Genomic DNA, 19975 nt, shown 5'->3' with positions numbered 1-19975 from the left:
AGTTTGAGGGCTTCTTCAGAGCTGTGGCAACATCTTGTTAATTTATAAATCCTTTGACATTTTAACAGAGTGCCTTGAAGAAGTAGAAACTCAATAGATAAAAAAGATTGCATGAGTTCACCATGTAGGAACTTATTCACTATGTAAGAACTTGTTCACCATGTAAGAACTTGTTCGTTATGCTTCAGAAGATTGGAGACTGTTGAGAATTAGGCTTGGGGTTGATTAATGATTGTGCATTGAGTCCCCTATATAGAATTTTATTGTTGTTAACAACCATTTGATCAATAAATATGACAGATACCCTCTCAAAAAAAAAAAAGACTGCATGAGAATTATACAACATATTATATTTTAGGTGTTTATAAAGCACTTGGCTTTGATGGCAATCAGAAAACCCTTTGCTAACAATTATTTCCCTTTACAAGTTTCCTAGAAAAGAAAGTACTAGACATGGAAGACAAGCATATAGTTCAACTCCGGTCAATAAAAGAAGAGAAAGACCAGCTCCAGGTGTTAGTATCCAAGCAGAATTCCATCATTGAAGAACTTGAGAAACAGTTAGTCGTGGCTACAGTGAATAACTCGGTTCTCCAAAAGCAGCAACATGAACTCATGGAGACAGTTCACAATTTATTGACTGTGATATCAACATCAAACTGTAAGTAAAATTTATACATACATTTTTTTCTTCAATCTTAATTGCTGTTAGTCAGTGAAACTCTCAAAATTCTAAAAAAAAAAAAACCTCTCATCTTTCAGAAAAGGCACTGTTTCTCTTACATACTTCATGTGAAAGCTTTATTGGATCTCAGTACAGACCCAGTTAAAGAGGAGGGGGATGAAGAGGGGGAAGTGGAATATATATTTATAACTAATTAATTATTAATAGGCAACACACCCCAAAAACATACTTTAGGTTCATGGGCTCCAAAGGCCTACTTTGAGTTAGCTCTACCATTAGCTAAATGTATGATCTGGGCAAGGGACTACACCACAGTCGACCTCAATTTATTTTTTAAGGGGGAAAAACAATACTAGACCCATAGGACTGTTATGCGAATTACATGAGATAATACTCTGGTAACTGGCATTAAAACTGGCACTCAAAAATGCTGACTCCCTTCACAGGCCCCATCCTTACATCTGTTTTGCTGTCTTTATTGCTGTTCTACCTTTTGGCTTCTCATAAATATTAGGGGGAAGAAGGGAGGCATTGTCTGTCATTGATGAGAGACGTAATATACAATTAGTGACATTTACATTTTAAGTGCCTTTCTTAAACAAATTGGACCTAGTTCTCACTATGGTTTATTTAATAATATCATTTCAACCTTCCTTTGTTTGACACAAATATACTTTACAGAGGAATCATGTAGACATCCTTTACTTTCTTAAGAAACATGTTCTCACATTTTCCTTCATTCATGTAGTTATTCCAATTTTAATAGAAACACTTAAACAAGGTTTCTACTTAGAAGAAGGAAACAAACAAAAACATACAATCTTGACGCTCTGTGGCAGTTTTCACAATGGGCAGCCAGTTTGCGGTATGTGCCTTCCAACTAAAGTTCCACAATCTTGTAATTTAGAAAAATCACATTTTTTTCAGTCATAGAAATGGAAAAGACAATCATGTGATGTCTGGTGGGAGTAAGAGAGTATGACGTGTTAGCTTTGATGAGCCAAAGAAGAGAAAATTGTATAGCTCAAATCCTGATGGGGACCTTAGCAAGGACAGGCTTCCACGGCCCCCACGTGCTCCACTGACAGGAGGGGGGGCCTGTCTGTCTGCTGCACACCCACACCCTCTAGTCCAGACACTTATGCTTTGGTAGAATGACGTGTATACACACACCTGCGAAAATACACACACACACACACACACACACACACACACGCACTTTTTTTTCTTAATATGGCAAAAAATGGATTGGGAAGTCTAAATGCTGAGAGCAGAATAAAAATTTGAAGGAATTTCATAGTACCAGAAATTTTAGCCTTAGAGGAAGAAATTTCATAATCACAAATAAATAAATGCCAGGTTCCTTTTTAACACAAACTATTATGGGACATGTTAAAAACCCAAAGAGTACCTAATGTCTTTACCCAGTGATCTAAAGAAATGTATAAAGACTTGGCCTCAGAGCTATAAAAAGAAAGAAAGAAATACATACCAAGGCTTAGGAGGGAAGGAGGCTACCAGGCTCCACGGTTCAGCTACTGTGGAGGTAACACTCTTATTGGCTGAGTCATTTTTTATTCTCTAACAACTTTATCTGATTCAACTCAAGGTGGGAGATTTTTAAAAAGCAGTAGTTTACTACAGCTGTTAGTGAGGTACCTACATTTCATGTAGTTAGTTGATGGCAAGTAAAAAGGAGGCATGGATTACTGGTAACTATCTGAGAATTAATACGAAATGGGTTAAAAGAGTAACTTCTTTGGAAAGGCTAAAAAACTGGCGTGTCCTTGCTACTTGTAAGGATTCAAATGTAGTTAAACTTATCAAATGGGTGAACCTCAAAATAATGAATTTTTATCTAAATTTTTCAGGAATTCATTTAAATATTTTCCTATTTTTTAAAAGCAGCTAAGAGCTCATTTGGCGCAAAGGAAGAACAAAACATTTTCAGAGACTGCGCGGAAGCATTCAAATCCGGGCTAACTACCAACGGCATCTACACGCTAACATTCCCCAATTCCACAGAGGAGATAAAGGTAAGGTGTCAGGCCCCACCGGCTGTAAATAGGTTGTTTCAGGAGCATAGTTCCCCCACCTGGAACCCCCCCCCCAGCAGAGATGACGAACACTGTCTCCCTCACACCAAGCACTTGCCTAGGCCTCCAGGTCCCATCCCTGCACACAGAACACGGACATTGCGGACAAACGATGTGACACCTGTCTTATGTATATATCTATCTTCTCCTTGCATTTGGCTTAACCATGCATACCAGTTGTTCTCCTGAGTACGTGTCACTCATTTCATTAATATTAAAGATGATATCTTCCAAATACCAGAGTTCAAGTAACTATAGTTTGTCTTTCAATTGTTATTTCAATTAACAGTGTTATTCCATCGAAAATTTAAAAAGGGTTCATTCAGCTCACACTAAACCAATCACAGAGCTTTTCTTCAAGATGACCATGGCCTGTTAGTGTGCAGAAGTGATTCATGCACGGCCCATTTCACCACACAGAAAGTAAAAAGTCATGCTCTGAGCAGGAGAGGTTTAATAAAATCAGTACTTTTTACTGCTTTGTCGAAGACATCCTGAAGTGAAACTGGCTTCTCCCCACACGCCAGTGTGTGACGGAAGAGTAGTGACTCCGGGGTCGGCTCAGACGGGCCCCTTGGTTCATTCTGGGGCCCTGACTTCCACAGCGCAGAAGCCCGAGACTGCTTTAGCGTCATCATGGGCGTGCTTCCCCCTGTGGACTTGCCACAGGGCCTCAGGGTCCCCCCGGAGTCCGCAGGTCACACCGTGACAATCTAACGTGGGCTGGAAGATTTAAAACACCACCCAAGAGAGCCATTCATTCTCTTCCCAAGAACACGGGGTTTAACTCAAGGTGTGAGCTCAGCTAACAACTGACAGCAGGAATCTACCGTCAGGAGAGGCTGGTGTGCAGCTTAACTCAAGTATCCTTGGCTATTCTGGGTTTCTCAGTGAGCGTGGCCCCTTAAGTCACTTCAGGACACACTGAGTTTTACATGTTAGAAAAACAAAAATTCGCTTCCCCAGGGAGCATTTCAATGTGGCTTCTCTTAGAGGCTGATAAAGTAAAATAGTATTACATGAGACTTATATAAAAGTATCAGATGAGTGCATATATATTTTAAATGTCCATAAATATTCTTGCATCTAACTGTAAAAATAGCTACACACTGAACCAAAGAAAACACTTAAATTGAAAAGGCACTTGATACTGTATCAAAACAGAAATTTTAGAGGCTCCTGTAAGTATTATCTCTTTGAACTCAGTATTATCCTTGGTATTTAACATGGTAATGAAGAAAAACACTTTAAAAATACAAGCATTAAGGGTTTAAAGACATGGAATTTGAAACAGTAACATATACCTTCATTACGAATTTAAAACATAAACATTGTGCTATTCCAGATAATACTGTACAAAGAAATCTTTCTAATTCATGCATGCTGCTTTAAATCAACCCTGAAAATCAGTTAATGCCCCTAGCGCCTCAGGGACAGTCCCTGAGAGGGAGGAAAACAACCCCGACTGGTCTCTGCAGATGAAAGGAGCGATGGCCAGACCCGGGGCGGGGCGAAGGCTCTCAGGGCCCTCTGCAACCTGCTTTTCAGGACTGTTCTGTGTCCGCTGCTGTCTGTCACCTGAGGTTGGCCTCTCTTGGCCTAGAGAGTTAACAACAGGGGCACAGGGGACAAGGAGGAGGACGGTAGAGGACGCGAGGACAATGTGAGCACTGCGGACGTAAACCCAGAGGGACCCTTGCCCGGCGAGTGCCATACCACCGCTTTGTAAACATTGCTCTGACTCAGTGCAGTGTTCCCAGGGCATGCCATCAACCCAATGGGCTCACTGAAACTCCCTGCAGAAGATGAAAACATGTAATACCCCAGGAAGATATGAGTCTATGGTCATGGCTGGAAACATTAGGATTTATATTCCTTTCAAAATTTGCAGTAAAAATAACTTATTTACACAGCAGGGAGCAACGCCCTTTCAGAGCCTCAATTTCCTCATCTCCAAAATAAATGATCCAGATTAAGTCACTCTAGATTCTCCCTCAGACCTAGGCCTGCACAATTCACTATCTGATCCAGGAAGAGAAAGTTGGACAGACTGGGGTATAAATTCTGGTTCTGCCAAACTGTGCCTCATAGCAAGTCACCTAACTTGTGCGGGCCCTTGGTTTCCTAATTGACAACGTGACATGCCAGCCCCCATCTTAAAGAGCAATTTTGAGGTGATGGTGGAGGTGCGGCACCCAGAGCAGGAGCTGTTCTTGTTTTCTGCCCCCAAAGCCTATGAAACAGCTCCTCAGCATGGCAATACCCAATGTCGCCCTGGTTCATTTAATTCACAAAAAGAAGGTTCTATCACCCTTTGGGCAGATCTTTGCCGAAAGGGCCTAAATATTTCGACTTTCTTTTTCAAGAATGCTTTTGGTTTTTGTATAAGACAGACACTGCATGATGGCATTTTTCAGAAGCATTAGCATTTGCTGTTGCTAGTGGGAGACATAATAGTTTCCTTGCCTAGATTTCACAGGACACCTGCCTCCTAAGGTTTACGTGTTTGCTGTTTAATCAGCCATTCACCAGGACTTCAGAGCTGAAGCGCAACATGTAAATTGAGCATTATTTGCTGAAAGACACTGGCTTAGAGCAAGAGATCAGGCCCTGCATGATGCACTAGCGTGTAAATGCCAAGTACACCTGCCCGCAGGGTGGTGGCACTGGAGCCATGAGGCCCGGGCACTACCTGAGGACTCCTGCTTCTCTGATCCTCACATAGTTCATCTCCTTAATCACTTTCACTCAGTACCTTCTGGCCATGTGGATGACTCTTTGAACAGCATCCTTCTCTGAAAGTCTCATGTCCTAATTAACCAAAATACTTCAGTTTTTATAGGCTCTGTTTTTATTTCCTTTTTGTCAATTGAAGTATTGATGATACATAATCTTACATTGGTTTCAAATGTGCGACACAGTGGTTCAACAGTTCCTCATATTATTAAATCCTCACCGCCTCTAGTGCAGTTACTATTAATGTAGAAAGATGTTACAGAATCATTGATCATTCTCCATGCTGTACTACCGTCCTTGTAACCAACTTACATTGTGACTGTGAATTGTTACGCCCCTTTATCCCTCTCACCTTCTCCACCCATCCACCCACAAGTCCCCCCTTTGGTAACTGCTAGTCACCTGTCAAAGTCTATGAGTCTACTAATGTTTTATTCCTTCTGTTTTACTTTGTTTTTATATTCCACAAATGGATGGAATCATATGGTATTTGTCTTTCTCTGCCTGGCTTATTGCACTGAGCGCAATACCATCTAGATCCATCCATGTTGTTGTAAATGGCAGGGGTTATTTTCTTTTTATGGCTGAATAATATTCCACTGTGTGTATGTACCACATCTTCTTTATCCATTCATCTATTGATGGACTCTTAGGTTGCTTCCATATCTTGGCTATTGCAAATAGTGCGGGGGTAAACATAGTGGTCCACGTCCGACAAAGTAATATTAAGGAAGTGTTCCAGTATCTTATCATTGTCCCTATTGGAGTTCGAGAACAGTACGGCTCAAACCACTTACACACTAGCAGTGACTCTTAGCCATCTGAGTGCCCTGACTCTGGGCTTCCGTAACAAGATGAACTTGCTCTCTGATTTTGCTAGCTTCATAGTAGTGACTTCGACTCCAAAGAATCAAACATTCTTGGAACAAGGAGAGGTTCACGGAGAACCATTCCAATCCCTTCTACCCACCAGCATGCTGTTTAGTATTTAGGGTGCAGGGCAAATAACTTCTGTGCACACATGACTCTTCAGGCCAATGCAGCTTATTCAGCTAGTTTACTAAATGGGTTTTCTACAAGATATTAATATAAATGAGCAGTAATGACTGTTTTTATGGACCACAGGCATTATTATTCATGAACTGACTTGGAGCTGTGTGGAGGGACTTCTGGCCTATTAACAAAAGGGTCAAGTTTCTGTTTTTGGCAGCACAGTGTAGTAGAAGAAACATTACAGAATTAGGAATTAAAGAGACCTTACTCAAATCCTATATTCTGCCTAGTAGCTGAATGACTCTGCTCAAATTACTCTAACTTTACTAAATCTTTTCTCCTTAAAAAATGCAGAATTATAATATTACAGCCGAGTTGCTGGGAGATTACAGGTAATATGTGCAAAGTGCAAGGAACAGAGTGGTATGTGGCAATGATAATTGGTAATTAATAATAATGCACGGTACTAATAAAGGGTTACCTTTAGCAGGTCAGTGTTATAAGTCTGCATAAGTTAAAACAGGGATATCATTTTATTCCTAAAATAAATGTAATTTTCTTTAGTGGAACATATGTTTCCAAACTTGAGGATTATCAGGGAAAGCAACGCAGGCCAAGTGACCCCATGGAGAGAGACTGGGTATAGGTGGAGAGGAACCTAGACAGAGATGGGCTCTAACAACCCTCTGTCCCATTAGCCAAGAGACGCCAGGTAGCTGTTTGCAGTGAAAGGAAGGGTCTAGGTGTGTGCTTGGTTCTCTAGGGCTTTAACTTACAAATGCTGACAGGTCACATTTACACTTACTCTGCCAAGATTATCCCCATTATTCCCCCAAAAGACCAAGGAAAACAACAAAGGAAGAATATTTCTAATTGGTTTTGAACCTTGACTTTCATATTTACTAACTTGTATGCTGTTGGGAAATTGATCTTTCTGGAGAACTTGTTCATTCTACTATAATCTCATTATTTAAAACTATTTATGTAATCTTATTTTCAGGGGTTTTTAATTTCATAATAAAACTCCAGCTGAGTTGAAATTGAGCATTCATGCTCTTAGCCCAAGAAAGAATTCTCTGTTCTGAACAGTTTAAACCCACCAAGCCAGTTTAAAAGCAGAAATTTAAAAGCAAAATTGCCGGGAAGAGAAGAAGGGCAGTGGGAAGCTTGAAGTCATCATCTGCGGGGTAGGACTGCAGGGCCAGGCTCAGGCCTTGCTCATCGTGCAGGGCACACGGGGACCTCAGAGCCTTCATCCTGTGGGGTGAACCCAGAAACTTCTTATCCCACAAGCAAGAAGCAAACAGCCCCACAGCATAACACAACAGGAGTCATGGAAGCCCTACGTGTAACGCAGCCCCCTCATGATGACTTTCTCAGGAACAGCAATCTTTGGGTCAGCCTAAAACAGATGATGAAAGTCCCATTTTCATCAACACACCATATTCTATTACTGTTTATTTTTTGCCATCATTTTAAAATTCGTGGTTTCCCAGCTTAAAACCATCTGTTCTTGGAGGACCACAAAGATTGGCCCCAGAGAGCCCTGTCAGCACGAGCCTTCCTGTAGGGTCTACGTGTACTTGTTTTTGTTAGTGCAGACGAAGACCCAAGTCTCTGACGCTCCCCGCTAACGGCACGTCCCATTGGCAGGCTTACTGCGACATGGAGACCGGCGGAGGCGGGTGGACGATCATTCAGCGACGAGAAGATGGTAGTGTTGACTTCCAGAGGACTTGGAAAGAATATAAAGTGGTATGAATATTCTTTAAGCCATGTGAAAATCATTTTCTTTGTGAGAACTAATTTCGAGATCTGCAGAACCTTCACCACGCATCCAAAAGTAACTGATAATTTTTGACAATTTTTTTTTAACCAAAGGCTCTCTTTAACTGGCGTATCGGTCTCCCCATTCTAGAGCTATCCTATCAGTATCAAAACAAGGTAATGTGAGCGTCAGGCTTATTTTTAATGGCAAGCTCCACACTTTTCGGTGAGCCAGCTGTTTCATAGTGTTTTACACACCTCCAAACTTAGCTGTTTATGCTCATGTTTCTGTAGTTCTAATTATCCTAATTTTCTTTCAGTAACAGTTTATTAAAACTGACCTCTTGGAAGTTTACTCTCTTATATGGGAGACCCCAAATTTTCACTGGGCAGGAAGGCATTTCTGCTGAATATCTGATAGTTATTCCATGCTAAATTGATGGACTGCTAATTTCAAATACACAGAGAAAAAATAAATGATGTTAATTGAATTCTGTAACTCGGATCACAGGGCTTTGGGAACCCTTCAGGCGAATACTGGCTGGGAAATGAATTTGTTTCACAAGTGACCAATAAACAACGTTATGTGCTTAAAATACACCTTAAAGACTGGGAAGGGAACGAGGCTTACTCCCTGTACGAACACTTCTATCTCTCAAGTGAAGAGCTCAATTACAGGTGAGTCAATTTTATTAACTGAAAAAATGTAAAGGCTTTGGGGTGATTATTTCAGAAAGTGAAAATTCCATAGTACTAACCAGGATCTAAACTACTCTTCAACTATCTTAAATGGAAAAACATTTTGTGTCTTAAGAGTTCTCGGCTGCCTTTAGGTAAGTTTCTCTAGTTCTAAAATTCCGGCTTTGGTTCTGACAATGTAAGGGACCCTTCATGAGGACAGTGTGTTGTCTGCTGTGTTTGCTGGGTATCCGCAAAGCACAGAGGAGCCCCGCCTAGCAGATGATGGGCATTTGACAACTATTTGTGAATGTTGTGTCCCTGGTGGAAAACGTCATGCCCTATCATAACAGGTGTAAACCTAAGGCTTTGTTTTCTTCCTAAAGGTTTAAAAGTTAAATCTATCTTTTTGCAGCTTACACACATTCAATTGCTATGTTCTACCCCGAAGTCAGGCTGAGCTGCCAACTGTAACAGTGGTGGAATCAGGGAGGAGGGCTAGTCTATCAACCACTCTGCCCCCTGCCCTGGAAGGAATGGCCGATTCACAGCTCCTGTGGGTTTTCCCCATCCCACCTATTTGGTGCTAATCTTGAATGTTCTAAGAAAAGCATGAGTGACACTGACTCAGAATTTACCTTCTGGCTCTAAAATGCCACGTGACTGAGAGGTTAGCACCTTATGATCCCATAAAATAGGTGTGATGATGGGAAGGCACCACGTGCGGTAGAGAGAGACGGCTGGCTGTGCGCCCGGTGGTGCCTCAGGAACTGGCTGGAGGGGGCACAACACAATGGCTTGCTCACCAACATGGTCCTGGAACACAGACCAGGGTGTTTGGTGTTCATGGAACACACATTATGAAATGTCTACAGGGACAGCACAGAGACAGTCACCACCTGGCCGACGGTTGCATCTACACCCCATTAATGTCCCAAACTCAGCCTCTGCTCAACAGAAATTCCAAGATTCAAATAGTCTGGAAAATAAACATGATTTCAAAGTCCTTGAGCTGGCTTCTTGGGGGTGGGTCACGATGACAGCACAGAACAATAGGCTGAGAGCCAGCTTGCCTGACAACTACCTGAGAATCATGAAATGCCCTGTGTGTTTTCCTTTAACAACAGCGGGCCAAAAGTCAGAAGCATGTTCTGAAAATAGATAACATACAAGCAGCTCTGACATGACTTTCAAAATGTCAGTGAAACATAGTCTACCACCTGTCCTAGAAAGAGTAGGGCCCTCTTGGAGAGGCAGTGGCTCAGATGAATGGAAACATAGGTGCTCAGGCTTCATGGCAGCTCTGAAATCACTCCGAACAGATAAAAATGTCAATGAATTTTTAGACACAAGTGGTTGGTCATTGTTTTACCTCCAAGCTAAATATTTTTTCAACTGGCAATAGCTAGGACTCTACAACACACGAATTAAAGAGAGAAAAAAGAAGAAAGAAACACAAAAACTAAGGATTAGATGGTTTACATAAGAAGATTTTACAAAATGGGTCATTACCCTCGTATGCTGACATTATGAAAATATTGTAAGCTGAGATGGTTCTTAACAGACATTTCCTTTGGAAATGCAACCAATTTTGGGATATGCCATTTTAAAAGGCACACATTTGAGTGCCTTCTTAACGTAGTAGGTGGTGTGTTAGTCTCATAAAAAGCACATTTGTTTACAGTTCATTTTAATTTACTTGGCAGTGTTAAGACAGATATTGCATCAAATAAATTATCCTTATAAAACATGTTGTGGTGATGCGAGCCATCATGTGACTAAATAATAACTACAAATGTCTCAGAATGCTGACTGTATGGAGCAGCTGATGTGTTCTTTTTTTCTAAACATATGTTCCCCAAATGTTGGAAAACTGAAAAATACATGTTATAAGGAGTGGATAAATACATCAAAAGAATATGATTCTTTTTAGTAAAACTAAAAACTTATTTGTACAGTAAACCTTAAAAACTGGCCTCTTTTTACAAACATTCTGGCAGTTCTATACAAACACAGAGATTTAATTATTAAATGTTGTAATGACCTTCTCTACTCTACTGTTATATAAAAGCAACTGAGATCAATTTTAATGCAATTTCAAAAATGTGGCTATTCTTAACCAAATTTTAAAGAAAGCAACTTTAAACCAATGGGCTGTACAATACAAGGATCTAAAATCATACAGAGACTAACAAAAAATAGTATTCTTCCTAATTTTGCTCACCTTAGGGGAAACTTAATGAATTCCATGAGAACTGGAATTGTTCAAAGGAGACAGGAGAGGTTAGAAGGAGGCAGGGCAAGCGATGTGGTCTCCTCCGTCCTATCATGATCAACAGGAAGGGCTGGGAAGACAGGAAGTGTAAAGTCCTGTTGATGAGTAGAACCCATGTGATCCCTCCCCACAGGTATTGAGAGGCTGTACCAGGGGCCAGGGTCATTTCTGAGACATGAGAACCACAGTGAAATTTAGAAACAGCCAGTGCCTCCTGATGGAGTTTCTGGGGCTACGATGATAATATAAACAGTTTCAAATCTAAGTTGTTAACCAGAAGTTGCTTAGGGCCAGAGCTTTATGGAACTGCACGTGCTCTGCTCCCCACCCCATCTTTTCAAAACTGCTTCTTCCAGTAAACAAGCACCCCACTCAGGCGTGCACCACGGAGGAACCCTAGCAGAGGAGCTGGATGCATCTGGTGCAAATACTAGCTCTACCACGTACAAGATGTGGCTTTGGACGAGTCCCTACCTCAATGAACCTCAAAGATTTTATTTGTGAAAACAGGGGTAACAGCTGCCTCTCAGGACTGGTCTGGACATTCAGTGCCCAAGCTCTGGAAAGTGTCCAGCCAGCCTAGTTAGAGAGGGTCCCTGGAGACCCTTCCTCTCTTTTCCACCCTCTATTCCAATGTGAATCCTTTGAAATCATATTCCTTTCAAGGCACTGATTAGCAGAGTGAGCAAGTTTCAAGATGAGCACCACTTAGCAGGCTTAAAACACAACCTCCTTCTGACACTGTGGGGTTTTGGTTTGTAGGATCCCCAGGACGGGAACACTCAACCCCCAGCTGCCCACACGCCATATACCAACCCAGTAACACTGCATCCTGCCCAGCATGTGCCCTGAGCTGCGCTGTGCCATTTTGCCGGGGGCTCCTTGAAGCGGTGTGCACATACCCTCTCCTTCCCTCCCATCTCCTCCTCCACACACAGATCCCCATGCAGGCCACACTTTTGCAATCTTCCAAAAGTATAGGCTATTTGTTATCTAGTGCCTGACTTAATGTTGTGTTTATTCCTTTCTCAATGTCTAGCAGGTTCATTACAGTTTTATTTAGCAATGAGGCAGGGCAGCCATATGGATTTATTTTCTACACAGTTCCAGAGAGTACAAATTCAGTGCCCATTTGGTGGTGTCTGCTGCCCTCCCGACCACACCAAAAATAATGTTTGAAGTTGTCATCTCAGGACTCTTGTTTCTATGTGAATGATGCCTGAAGACCTGCAAAGAGGATTCCCCATGCATTTCCCCCTCTTCTGTCTATGGGAAAGCAGCAGACTAAATGCCAGCACCCCGAAGCCCCCGCTGACGCTTGTGCAAGAGATATGCACTGAGGTTTTCATGAAAACATCCCTCTTTGCCTAGAGATCTGATGATAAGTGGGTTCCTGTTTATACCAGTGCAAAAATATTTTGTCCGGGGTATGCGTTAGTACACTAATCAGCACAGAATGCCTTTCTGTAGAATGTAATTCTTCATTATGAAAAATTTTCCACCACAGTAAATCAACAGCCCAAGCCAAGCGCATTCTTTTCCTTTTTTCTCTGCATGCTTACAGGATTCACCTTAAAGGACTTACGGGGACAGCCGGCAAAATAAGCAGCATAAGCCAACCAGGAAATGATTTCAGCACAAAGGATGCGGACAACGACAAATGTATTTGCAAATGCTCTCAGATGCTCACAGGAGGTGGGTGACGCTCCCGCTTCCTATTGTTTTGGCAAGCAAGAATTTCATAGAGGGAATGGCTGACCAGTTGGACTGCAACCTGTCCTGGTGACCATGTCCACACCTCATGGACAGACTGCCTCACTCCAGGCAGAGAGATTTGCTTCTCACTTTTTCAGGCAGTTCAATTTTAAGCAAAATGTGATGTTGAGCTAGAATTGTCAACAGGCCAGCCGTGTCTTCTCAGGACCTATCCCAGAAAGGAGAGGGCACGACTGATATTTGGCAGAATCTTTCCTGGGTTTGGGCTCAGGTGTTGGGAGGTGGTTTAATTCCAGCCTGCTTTATTTGAAAGGTCAAAAAACTCAAAATGGCAACCAGAACAGCGATATAGGTTCATCACCATAGAAATGTGTCCAGTTAGTAATTTATTGTTCAAACAAGGAATTTTCAGTGGTCTTTTTTCTACGGATTTCATTAATACGTAGTGAATGCCTGCCTACACACACAAAGAAACTCCTTAAGCAGCCTGCGTTCTTAGCGCAGCACATTAAAATGAGGGCTGTGCAGTTGGCATCAAGGCCTGTTTCCAGGCTCTTCTTCCCTTGGAGATTTCGGGTCACACTACTTTTTAAAAAAAGTGGAACTTGTACCCGTAAGCATGACCGCTGTAATCAGTCACTTAAAAATGGCTGGATTAGAACTCAGAAACATTTAAGAGTTCAGTGAGAGGAACCAACTGTTAGAAAACTCATTCTGAGTTCTAAAAGTTTAAAAATTGAATAACCAGTTAATGGTGCCTAAGACAAGAAAAAAAATTGATGTGAGCTGTCAAGTTAGTTCTTAAAAACACTGAGAGATTCAAACCAGCAGCAAAAGTTCTGCCGACAGTACAAACTGAATGTAAAGGCAGACAGGAAACAAGCAGGGTTTGATTTGTGGGGACCGTGAACCGTGCTACCAAAAATCCATTCGTCACTCACCCGGGCATACCGGGGTGAGAGCTGTGGCCGGTCCGTTTACAGACGCAAGGTACTGAAGGGACAAGTAGAAGGTCGAAGCTTCGCATGTGTTTGCACTTCATTTAAGAATCGTTTACAGTAAAAAGGATGGATTTATCTATCAAAATAACCTGAAATTCAGTAATTTTCATGTTGCTAAAGTAACACTGAGACAATCAGGCTCCCTTAAGAAATCAATCCCTTGGTCCCTTAGATACTCTGCATGTGTATCAGCATAATATATATCGGTAGCAAAGGCCTTCCCTATGAGCCACAATTATTCCGGCTGTTGTTCCAATGCAAGGAAGCTATTATATTGATTGTGTAAAAGCAGCTTGTCTCCCTCGCCCCACCATAATAATCCTTTTTAAAGCCAACAAAAGGGGAACAAGGGTGGGGGACCAAATACACCGAATCCTTCTGTCTGTCTGCCATTCCCACACCGAGCCAGCTGTCCACTCAAGAGGGTGGCGGCTTCCAGACCACCCACGTGTCATGAGCTACTTGAGAGTAGGAGCAGTGCATTAATAACCAAGGAAACAATGTATTTATTTACTCAAATCTAGATTCAGGCCTGAGAGTGGAAGTAGAAAACAGACAGGGGAGAAGAAATGCAGGCCAAGAGAGAACGTGGAGGGGTCACGGCTGCAAAAGGGCCATATTCCAGCCCGTGGTCTGGACAGGGCACAAAGTAGCCTCACCATCAGCTAGATTTTCGCATGGATGATAAATGCATAGTCAAGTCAGACAATGGGCTCCAGAATGGACAGATCTAGAAGCCTGCAATATCCCTGAATATTTTGAAGGATTCTGAGTACACACACAAATGTCCTATCAAACAGACACCAACTCAAGTCACGGACCTGTTACCATCAGGAAAGAACTGAGGCCCCTGAATAAAATAATTGCTGATCATAGTCCAATGTGTAAATATAATAAAATACAGTAATAGCAACAGAATATTTTCTAAAGAAATACAACCTCACAGGTACAACTAAAGCTGCCCCACTAGTACCTGCCCCTGGGGGAACCACCAAATTAAGCAAGTTCATCCTTGTTTATTTTACTATCTATGGAGATATTAATACTAGTTATGTTTTCTGTATCGTAGAATTTTATGTAAGTAGCATCATACAGTATGCATCCTTCTGATGTTTTAAGAATTTGTTCAGTTTAATGCCTGTAGATTGGGGTCACTCCTTCTCACCACCGAGGCCTCCGGCTGCTCCTGACTCTAGGGGCTTACAACCCAGCGGCAGCTGCTCAGGTGTCGGTGTGGACCCAGCCTTCACGGGCTGCCGTTCCGTCACATCACAGAGTGAGGGTACTACCCACAGAGGCAGGGTGGCAGGCTTTACCTTGGTAAGCACACCACGATAACCTGGCCTTTCCCTTTTCTCTTTGGGACTCAAAAATTTCTTTTTTATCTAGCTCCATTGAGTACTTAAAATTTAGGGTTCTATTGTAAGCAAAGTGATTTCTTTGCAGGGGGAGGGAAGCCTTTAATCAGTCTAGCCTACACTATGTCCCTGGAACTGGAAAATAACCCTGGCACAATGAGAGTCCTCCTGCGGCTCTTGGCGTCTGCACACCCACACTGGGGTTGCACCTACCGCACGCTCACCCAGCCAGGATGGGGCAGGACAGTCCCCTCTTGCTCTGCACGGGAAAGGAGTAAGGAGACTCCAGAAAGCATTCGCCCTGATGGGATCAGGATCCAACTGGCCTCAAGTCAGAAAACCACACCTCTCTGTCACGGCAGTACGTCCCACACCCAGGAGTGCTGGTGAATGCCGGCTGGCGGTGCGCGGCCGTTTCCACCCCACGTGAGGCGGTGGGGGCTCCCCAGTGCCTAACTCCTGTGTTTGCCTTCCACAGGCTGGTGGTTTGATGCATGCGGTCCTTCCAACCTGAACGGAATGTACTACCCACAGAGGCAGAACACAAATAAGTTCAACGGGATTAAGTGGTACTACTGGAAAGGATCGGGCTACTCGCTCAAGGCCACAGCCATGATGATCCGGCCGGCAGACTTCTAGGTGCCTGCGCGCACCTCAAGAGTGGTGTCCGGCGCTGTCAACGACTTCCTCCCAAAGCTCTAAGAGACGCGGCTGCACTGTCTTCTCTTCCACCCCAGGCAGCCAGCACGCTCTCGGGCACCCCAGGGACGCGTGGGCTCCGATGGAGAGCCCCGAAACTCCATCACTTTGACCTCGTCACTGAACAAAAGCACAGCCCCAAAGAAACGGCTGGTATTGGGACCTGACAGAGAGCCCTCCCGAAGATGAATCAAGCTTGCGAATGAGACTGACAGTTTACAGACTCTGCTGTCACAGCCAAGAATGTTGTGTGCAAATTCATCAATAAATAACTGGAAAGCAGAACACTTATGCTACAGAGTAGAGATAATCTTGGAACTATATTCTTCTAAGCACTGTTTATAGATTGTGTAAATATGCATATGGCCTGAATCCAGCATCACTATCATAATTAAAAGGAAGAAGAGATTCTCTAAGCCATAAAAATGTATTATATATTCAGGGACTTCCTGAGAAGTGCTTATTAGCAGTTTATATTTGGAGAAGAAAAAACCTAGTAAATGCATTTTTACCCCTTCTTCTAGGTGCTTTAATTTTTCATTTTGCAAACCATATTTACATATGTGCTGATAGCTTAGTTTTAAGTTAATTCTCAAATATATATTTCAAGTTTATATGGTGAAAAATTCCAGGATCTCTGAAATTATTAATAGAAATGTGTGTTATTTTAGTTTCTATAGAGATTGTACTATTTTTTTCTGCCTGGTTATTAAATATGAAGGTATTTTTAGTTAATTAAATATAACTTATTAGGTGAGATGATTACATTTTTGGGTAATACTTACAGTTTTGTAATTTGAGTCTGAAACAACCAAGTGTGCCTCTTGACAAGAAAAAATTTGAGTTTTAAAGATGAAGAAAATTATACATTTAATTCCATGAAAAAGAGACTTTACTATCTTTTACTCACTATTCCATTAGGGATGTCTTTTTTCCCTTTTAGTAAAATGTGTTTTAGATAAGTAGGCTACAATTTAGTCTGTGGCCGAGAAAGCCCTTCTATTCATAACACTTACAAAGCTGTACTTCTCAAGCTATATTAATCCCTAAAATTATCTGAGGAAAAAAATAATTTGCACTAGTTAAGATTCTTTTTTTTAAATGTCCACCACCAAATTAAAAAAAAATTGTTTTGGAGTGCAAAACCATAAAAATCTGATGTTTGTAAGAGATTCAAATGTTTACAGAAAATTTTGAGAGCATGGATCTGAACTCAGGACTGCAAAACAAATTCCTAAAGTTTTAACTCTGTGGTTTTCATAGTACAGTTAATGCTAAAAAACATTGTGTAATGGTTTGTAATTTGGAAGCAATATCTCATATGTTCACTTTTGAGTCAGCTGCTAGGAAGCTTAAGAGTCAAATTTGCAACCAGCATTCACCTCATGTCTGTCTTCTCTTTCTACTGTTTCATCACTACTTTTCCTTACTCTGTTTTTCTCATCTAATTAATTTTACCCCTATTTGCTCCCACACTGATTTAGTTTTAGAAAACCCATGTGTTGCTATGTGTAAGGACTCTGGGAGTTTCAGGAGCCCTGCTTTTCCCAGGCAAACATATCAACTGAGTAAAGGAATGCCCCATCTCTGAACAGTTGCCCTTATTCCACATAAGAAGGCTTCATAAATTCAGAGGTATCACAGACTTGTATCAAATTAAAAAACATCTATCTGATAAGAAAATATCAACACTTCAAAAGAAACAACAGTTTCTATGATCTCTCAGTGACCATATGACAAAAACAACAGGAAAACCTGGCAACAACATAATTTATATCACTTGCCCATGTATGCAGGTAAAATGATTCCAAAGACAAACTGCACCATGTTATTCAATGTTATTCAGAGTTACATAACTCTCTTGTGGCAGAAAATGGGGAGGGGGGTTACATCTACACTTTAGTTCTTTTCAAGGTATTTCAAAGAACGAGTCTCGCTGAGAGGAATTATTTCTCCTTAAGAATGCATGTATAAAGTTGAGAAGCAATCAACCCACTAATCTTAACAATGAAAAAACACAAACAGTCCAACAACCTGGGTACCTTCAGTGGTCAGAGGACAGAGTTCAACATCCTGTTGTGTGATGGTCCTACGGCATACCGCAACAACTAAAAAAACCATGAAGACTGGTTGTGGGTAAAAATCAGCATAACCACCACTTATCTTTCCACATTAATCTTTTGAAAGAATGAATTGTGTCACAAACCAGTTAACATTTTTGAAAATGAAAGCCAACTTCTGCACAATGCTGCCTCCAACTAAACCAGAAATTATCTACTTAGTTATTATCATTTAATCTTTAAAAAAATCAGAACCTGGAACTTTTCCATTAAACATTTAAGTACTTATGTGTCAGTAAAGTTGAAGCTGAATTCAGGAGAAACATCAAGACTGCATCAGAGCAGGTCACAACTTTTATACCTATCAGTTCCATCTCTATGAGTAGTAAAAACATTTTTTTAAAGCAGCAAGCAAGATATTACATCTTAAAAATCTTACCTTTTCCATTTTCGTTTTTCCTAATCCTGAGGACTGTTGTAATTAAAATATTCTGAGATTGCATCTTCACTTTCTCACATTTGTTTTCATAAATAGATAAAAAGTGTTAAGTTCCATAAACATGTCTTTTGATAATGGGCATAATTACTCTCAATTTTTTAAAAATGTGAGTCTGTATCTACGCCAGTCATGATTTCCTAGAATACCAAGTTGTATTTACCATAATAAAGTAAAGTCTGACTTACAGGAGCTGCGGGGAAGTAGTCAGAAAGTTCAAACGGTTCCTCAGAAATCCAGTGACCCAGTTCCAAAGACCACAGCACCTGTAAGTGACACAATAAGCAGAACATTTACTACAGATTTATCAGGCTCTTAGTGGACAATAAACCACTTTGTAGATGTAGCAAAAACAAAACGGGCAAAAAGCCCAGCAGTGACTACACACTCTGTGGATCTGAATGAAGCATGTGTGTTTTAAACATCAAAGTGCCATAAATGTTATGAGTATTAATAAATGCTTAAGAAAATATCACAATGACTAGAAATCTGGGTTATTAGTCTAGTGAGGCCAAATACTAAATACCACCCGATTTCTAGACATACAAAATACTGTATTTAAGAAAAAAATTCCAAGTTTCCAATTTAAGGAATCATTATAGGTAATCCTCAGTAAATATCCTGGGATTTTATTAACTAAGAGAACAAATCAGGAGAAGATAGATCATAAGCCTGAATTTAAAAAACAACCCTTTCATGCGACCATTTTTCCTATCAGCTAATATTTTCAGGACTTTGCCTAACATATCCCTCCCAGACATTGGAAGGATAAAATGTCTCATAAGCAAGTTTTCATTATTATTAATATTTGTTATTATTATTATTTGAACCCACACATTTTAAAATGATTATGATCAAAACCACATTTTTATTTTTAATTCAACAGTTGGAGATTCTGCAGTCATCTCTACCCCATGACCAAACTTCCTAAAAAATCTGTTTCTATGCATCAGAATATTACAATTAAAATAACCAAACTGGATTACATACCCCATGTTTATTTTTTATCTGCAAACTCCCTTCTTATATTCAGTGAATCCACTCTTTTCTAGAATTGCTACAAACATTAGGTTCATTTTACTGATTTACTGGGAATGAGTTCAAGCCTTCGTTTTAGTGGTTTCAAAGCCAGTGCTTATCTAACACGAGAGCAACTTTTTGTTCCTAATAAAAAGTGAGCACAGTAGTAAAGTAAGAGCAAGATACAGAATCAGAATTACAATTTTCAGCAGTGGCCTGAATCTTACTTTAAACAGATGCATATATTTATTCAACAGTTATTTCCTTCAGCTCACTGTCTGATCATCTGTGAACTTAGGCAGAGCCTGCCGTGAGTAAGAGCCCGTGCTAAGTACTGGAAACAAAGCCAATCCTGGTGGAGTTCACCCACTGCAGGGAGGCAGGAAGGCAAACCA

At 41.1% G+C, this 19975-nt stretch overlaps 2 protein-coding genes across 10 annotated transcripts in view; one reads left to right on the top strand and one right to left on the bottom strand.

Annotated features, from left to right (window-relative positions):
• ANGPT2 (angiopoietin 2) overlaps positions 1-16521 on the top strand; it is a 50731-nt gene extending 34210 nt beyond the window's left edge. For 2 of the 6 annotated variants that reach the window (XM_036898220.2, XM_036898218.2), the window contains 6 exons: positions 429-661; positions 2591-2721; positions 8164-8265; positions 8789-8955; positions 12795-12925; positions 15784-16521. In XM_036898220.2, coding sequence (XP_036754115.2) covers positions 429-661; positions 2591-2721; positions 8164-8265; positions 8789-8955; positions 12795-12925; positions 15784-15944 — 925 coding nt within the window. In that variant the 3' untranslated portion in view covers positions 15945-16521. Of the gene's footprint in view, positions 1-428; positions 662-2590; positions 2722-8163; positions 8266-8788; positions 8956-9653; positions 11125-12794; positions 12926-15783 lie in introns of those variants that run through there. The other 4 variants (XM_036898221.2, XM_036898219.2, XM_036898222.2 and 1 more) reach the window with 3 other exon arrangements.
• Positions 1-19975, bottom strand: part of MCPH1 (microcephalin 1) — a 190415-nt gene that overhangs the window by 89571 nt on the left and 80869 nt on the right. For all 4 annotated transcript variants that reach the window (XM_057505049.1, XM_057505048.1, XM_057505050.1 and 1 more), the window contains one exon: positions 18749-18826. In XM_057505049.1, coding sequence (XP_057361032.1) covers positions 18749-18826 — 78 coding nt within the window. The remainder of the gene's footprint in view (positions 1-18748; positions 18827-19975) is intronic.

This window comes from Manis pentadactyla, chromosome 7 (genome assembly GCF_030020395.1).
Source record: "Manis pentadactyla isolate mManPen7 chromosome 7, mManPen7.hap1, whole genome shotgun sequence".
In the NCBI taxonomy this organism is placed as follows: domain Eukaryota; kingdom Metazoa; phylum Chordata; class Mammalia; order Pholidota; family Manidae; genus Manis; species Manis pentadactyla.
Note: the sequence above shows the minus strand (reverse complement) of the source record. Positions and strands in the feature narration are given on the sequence as shown.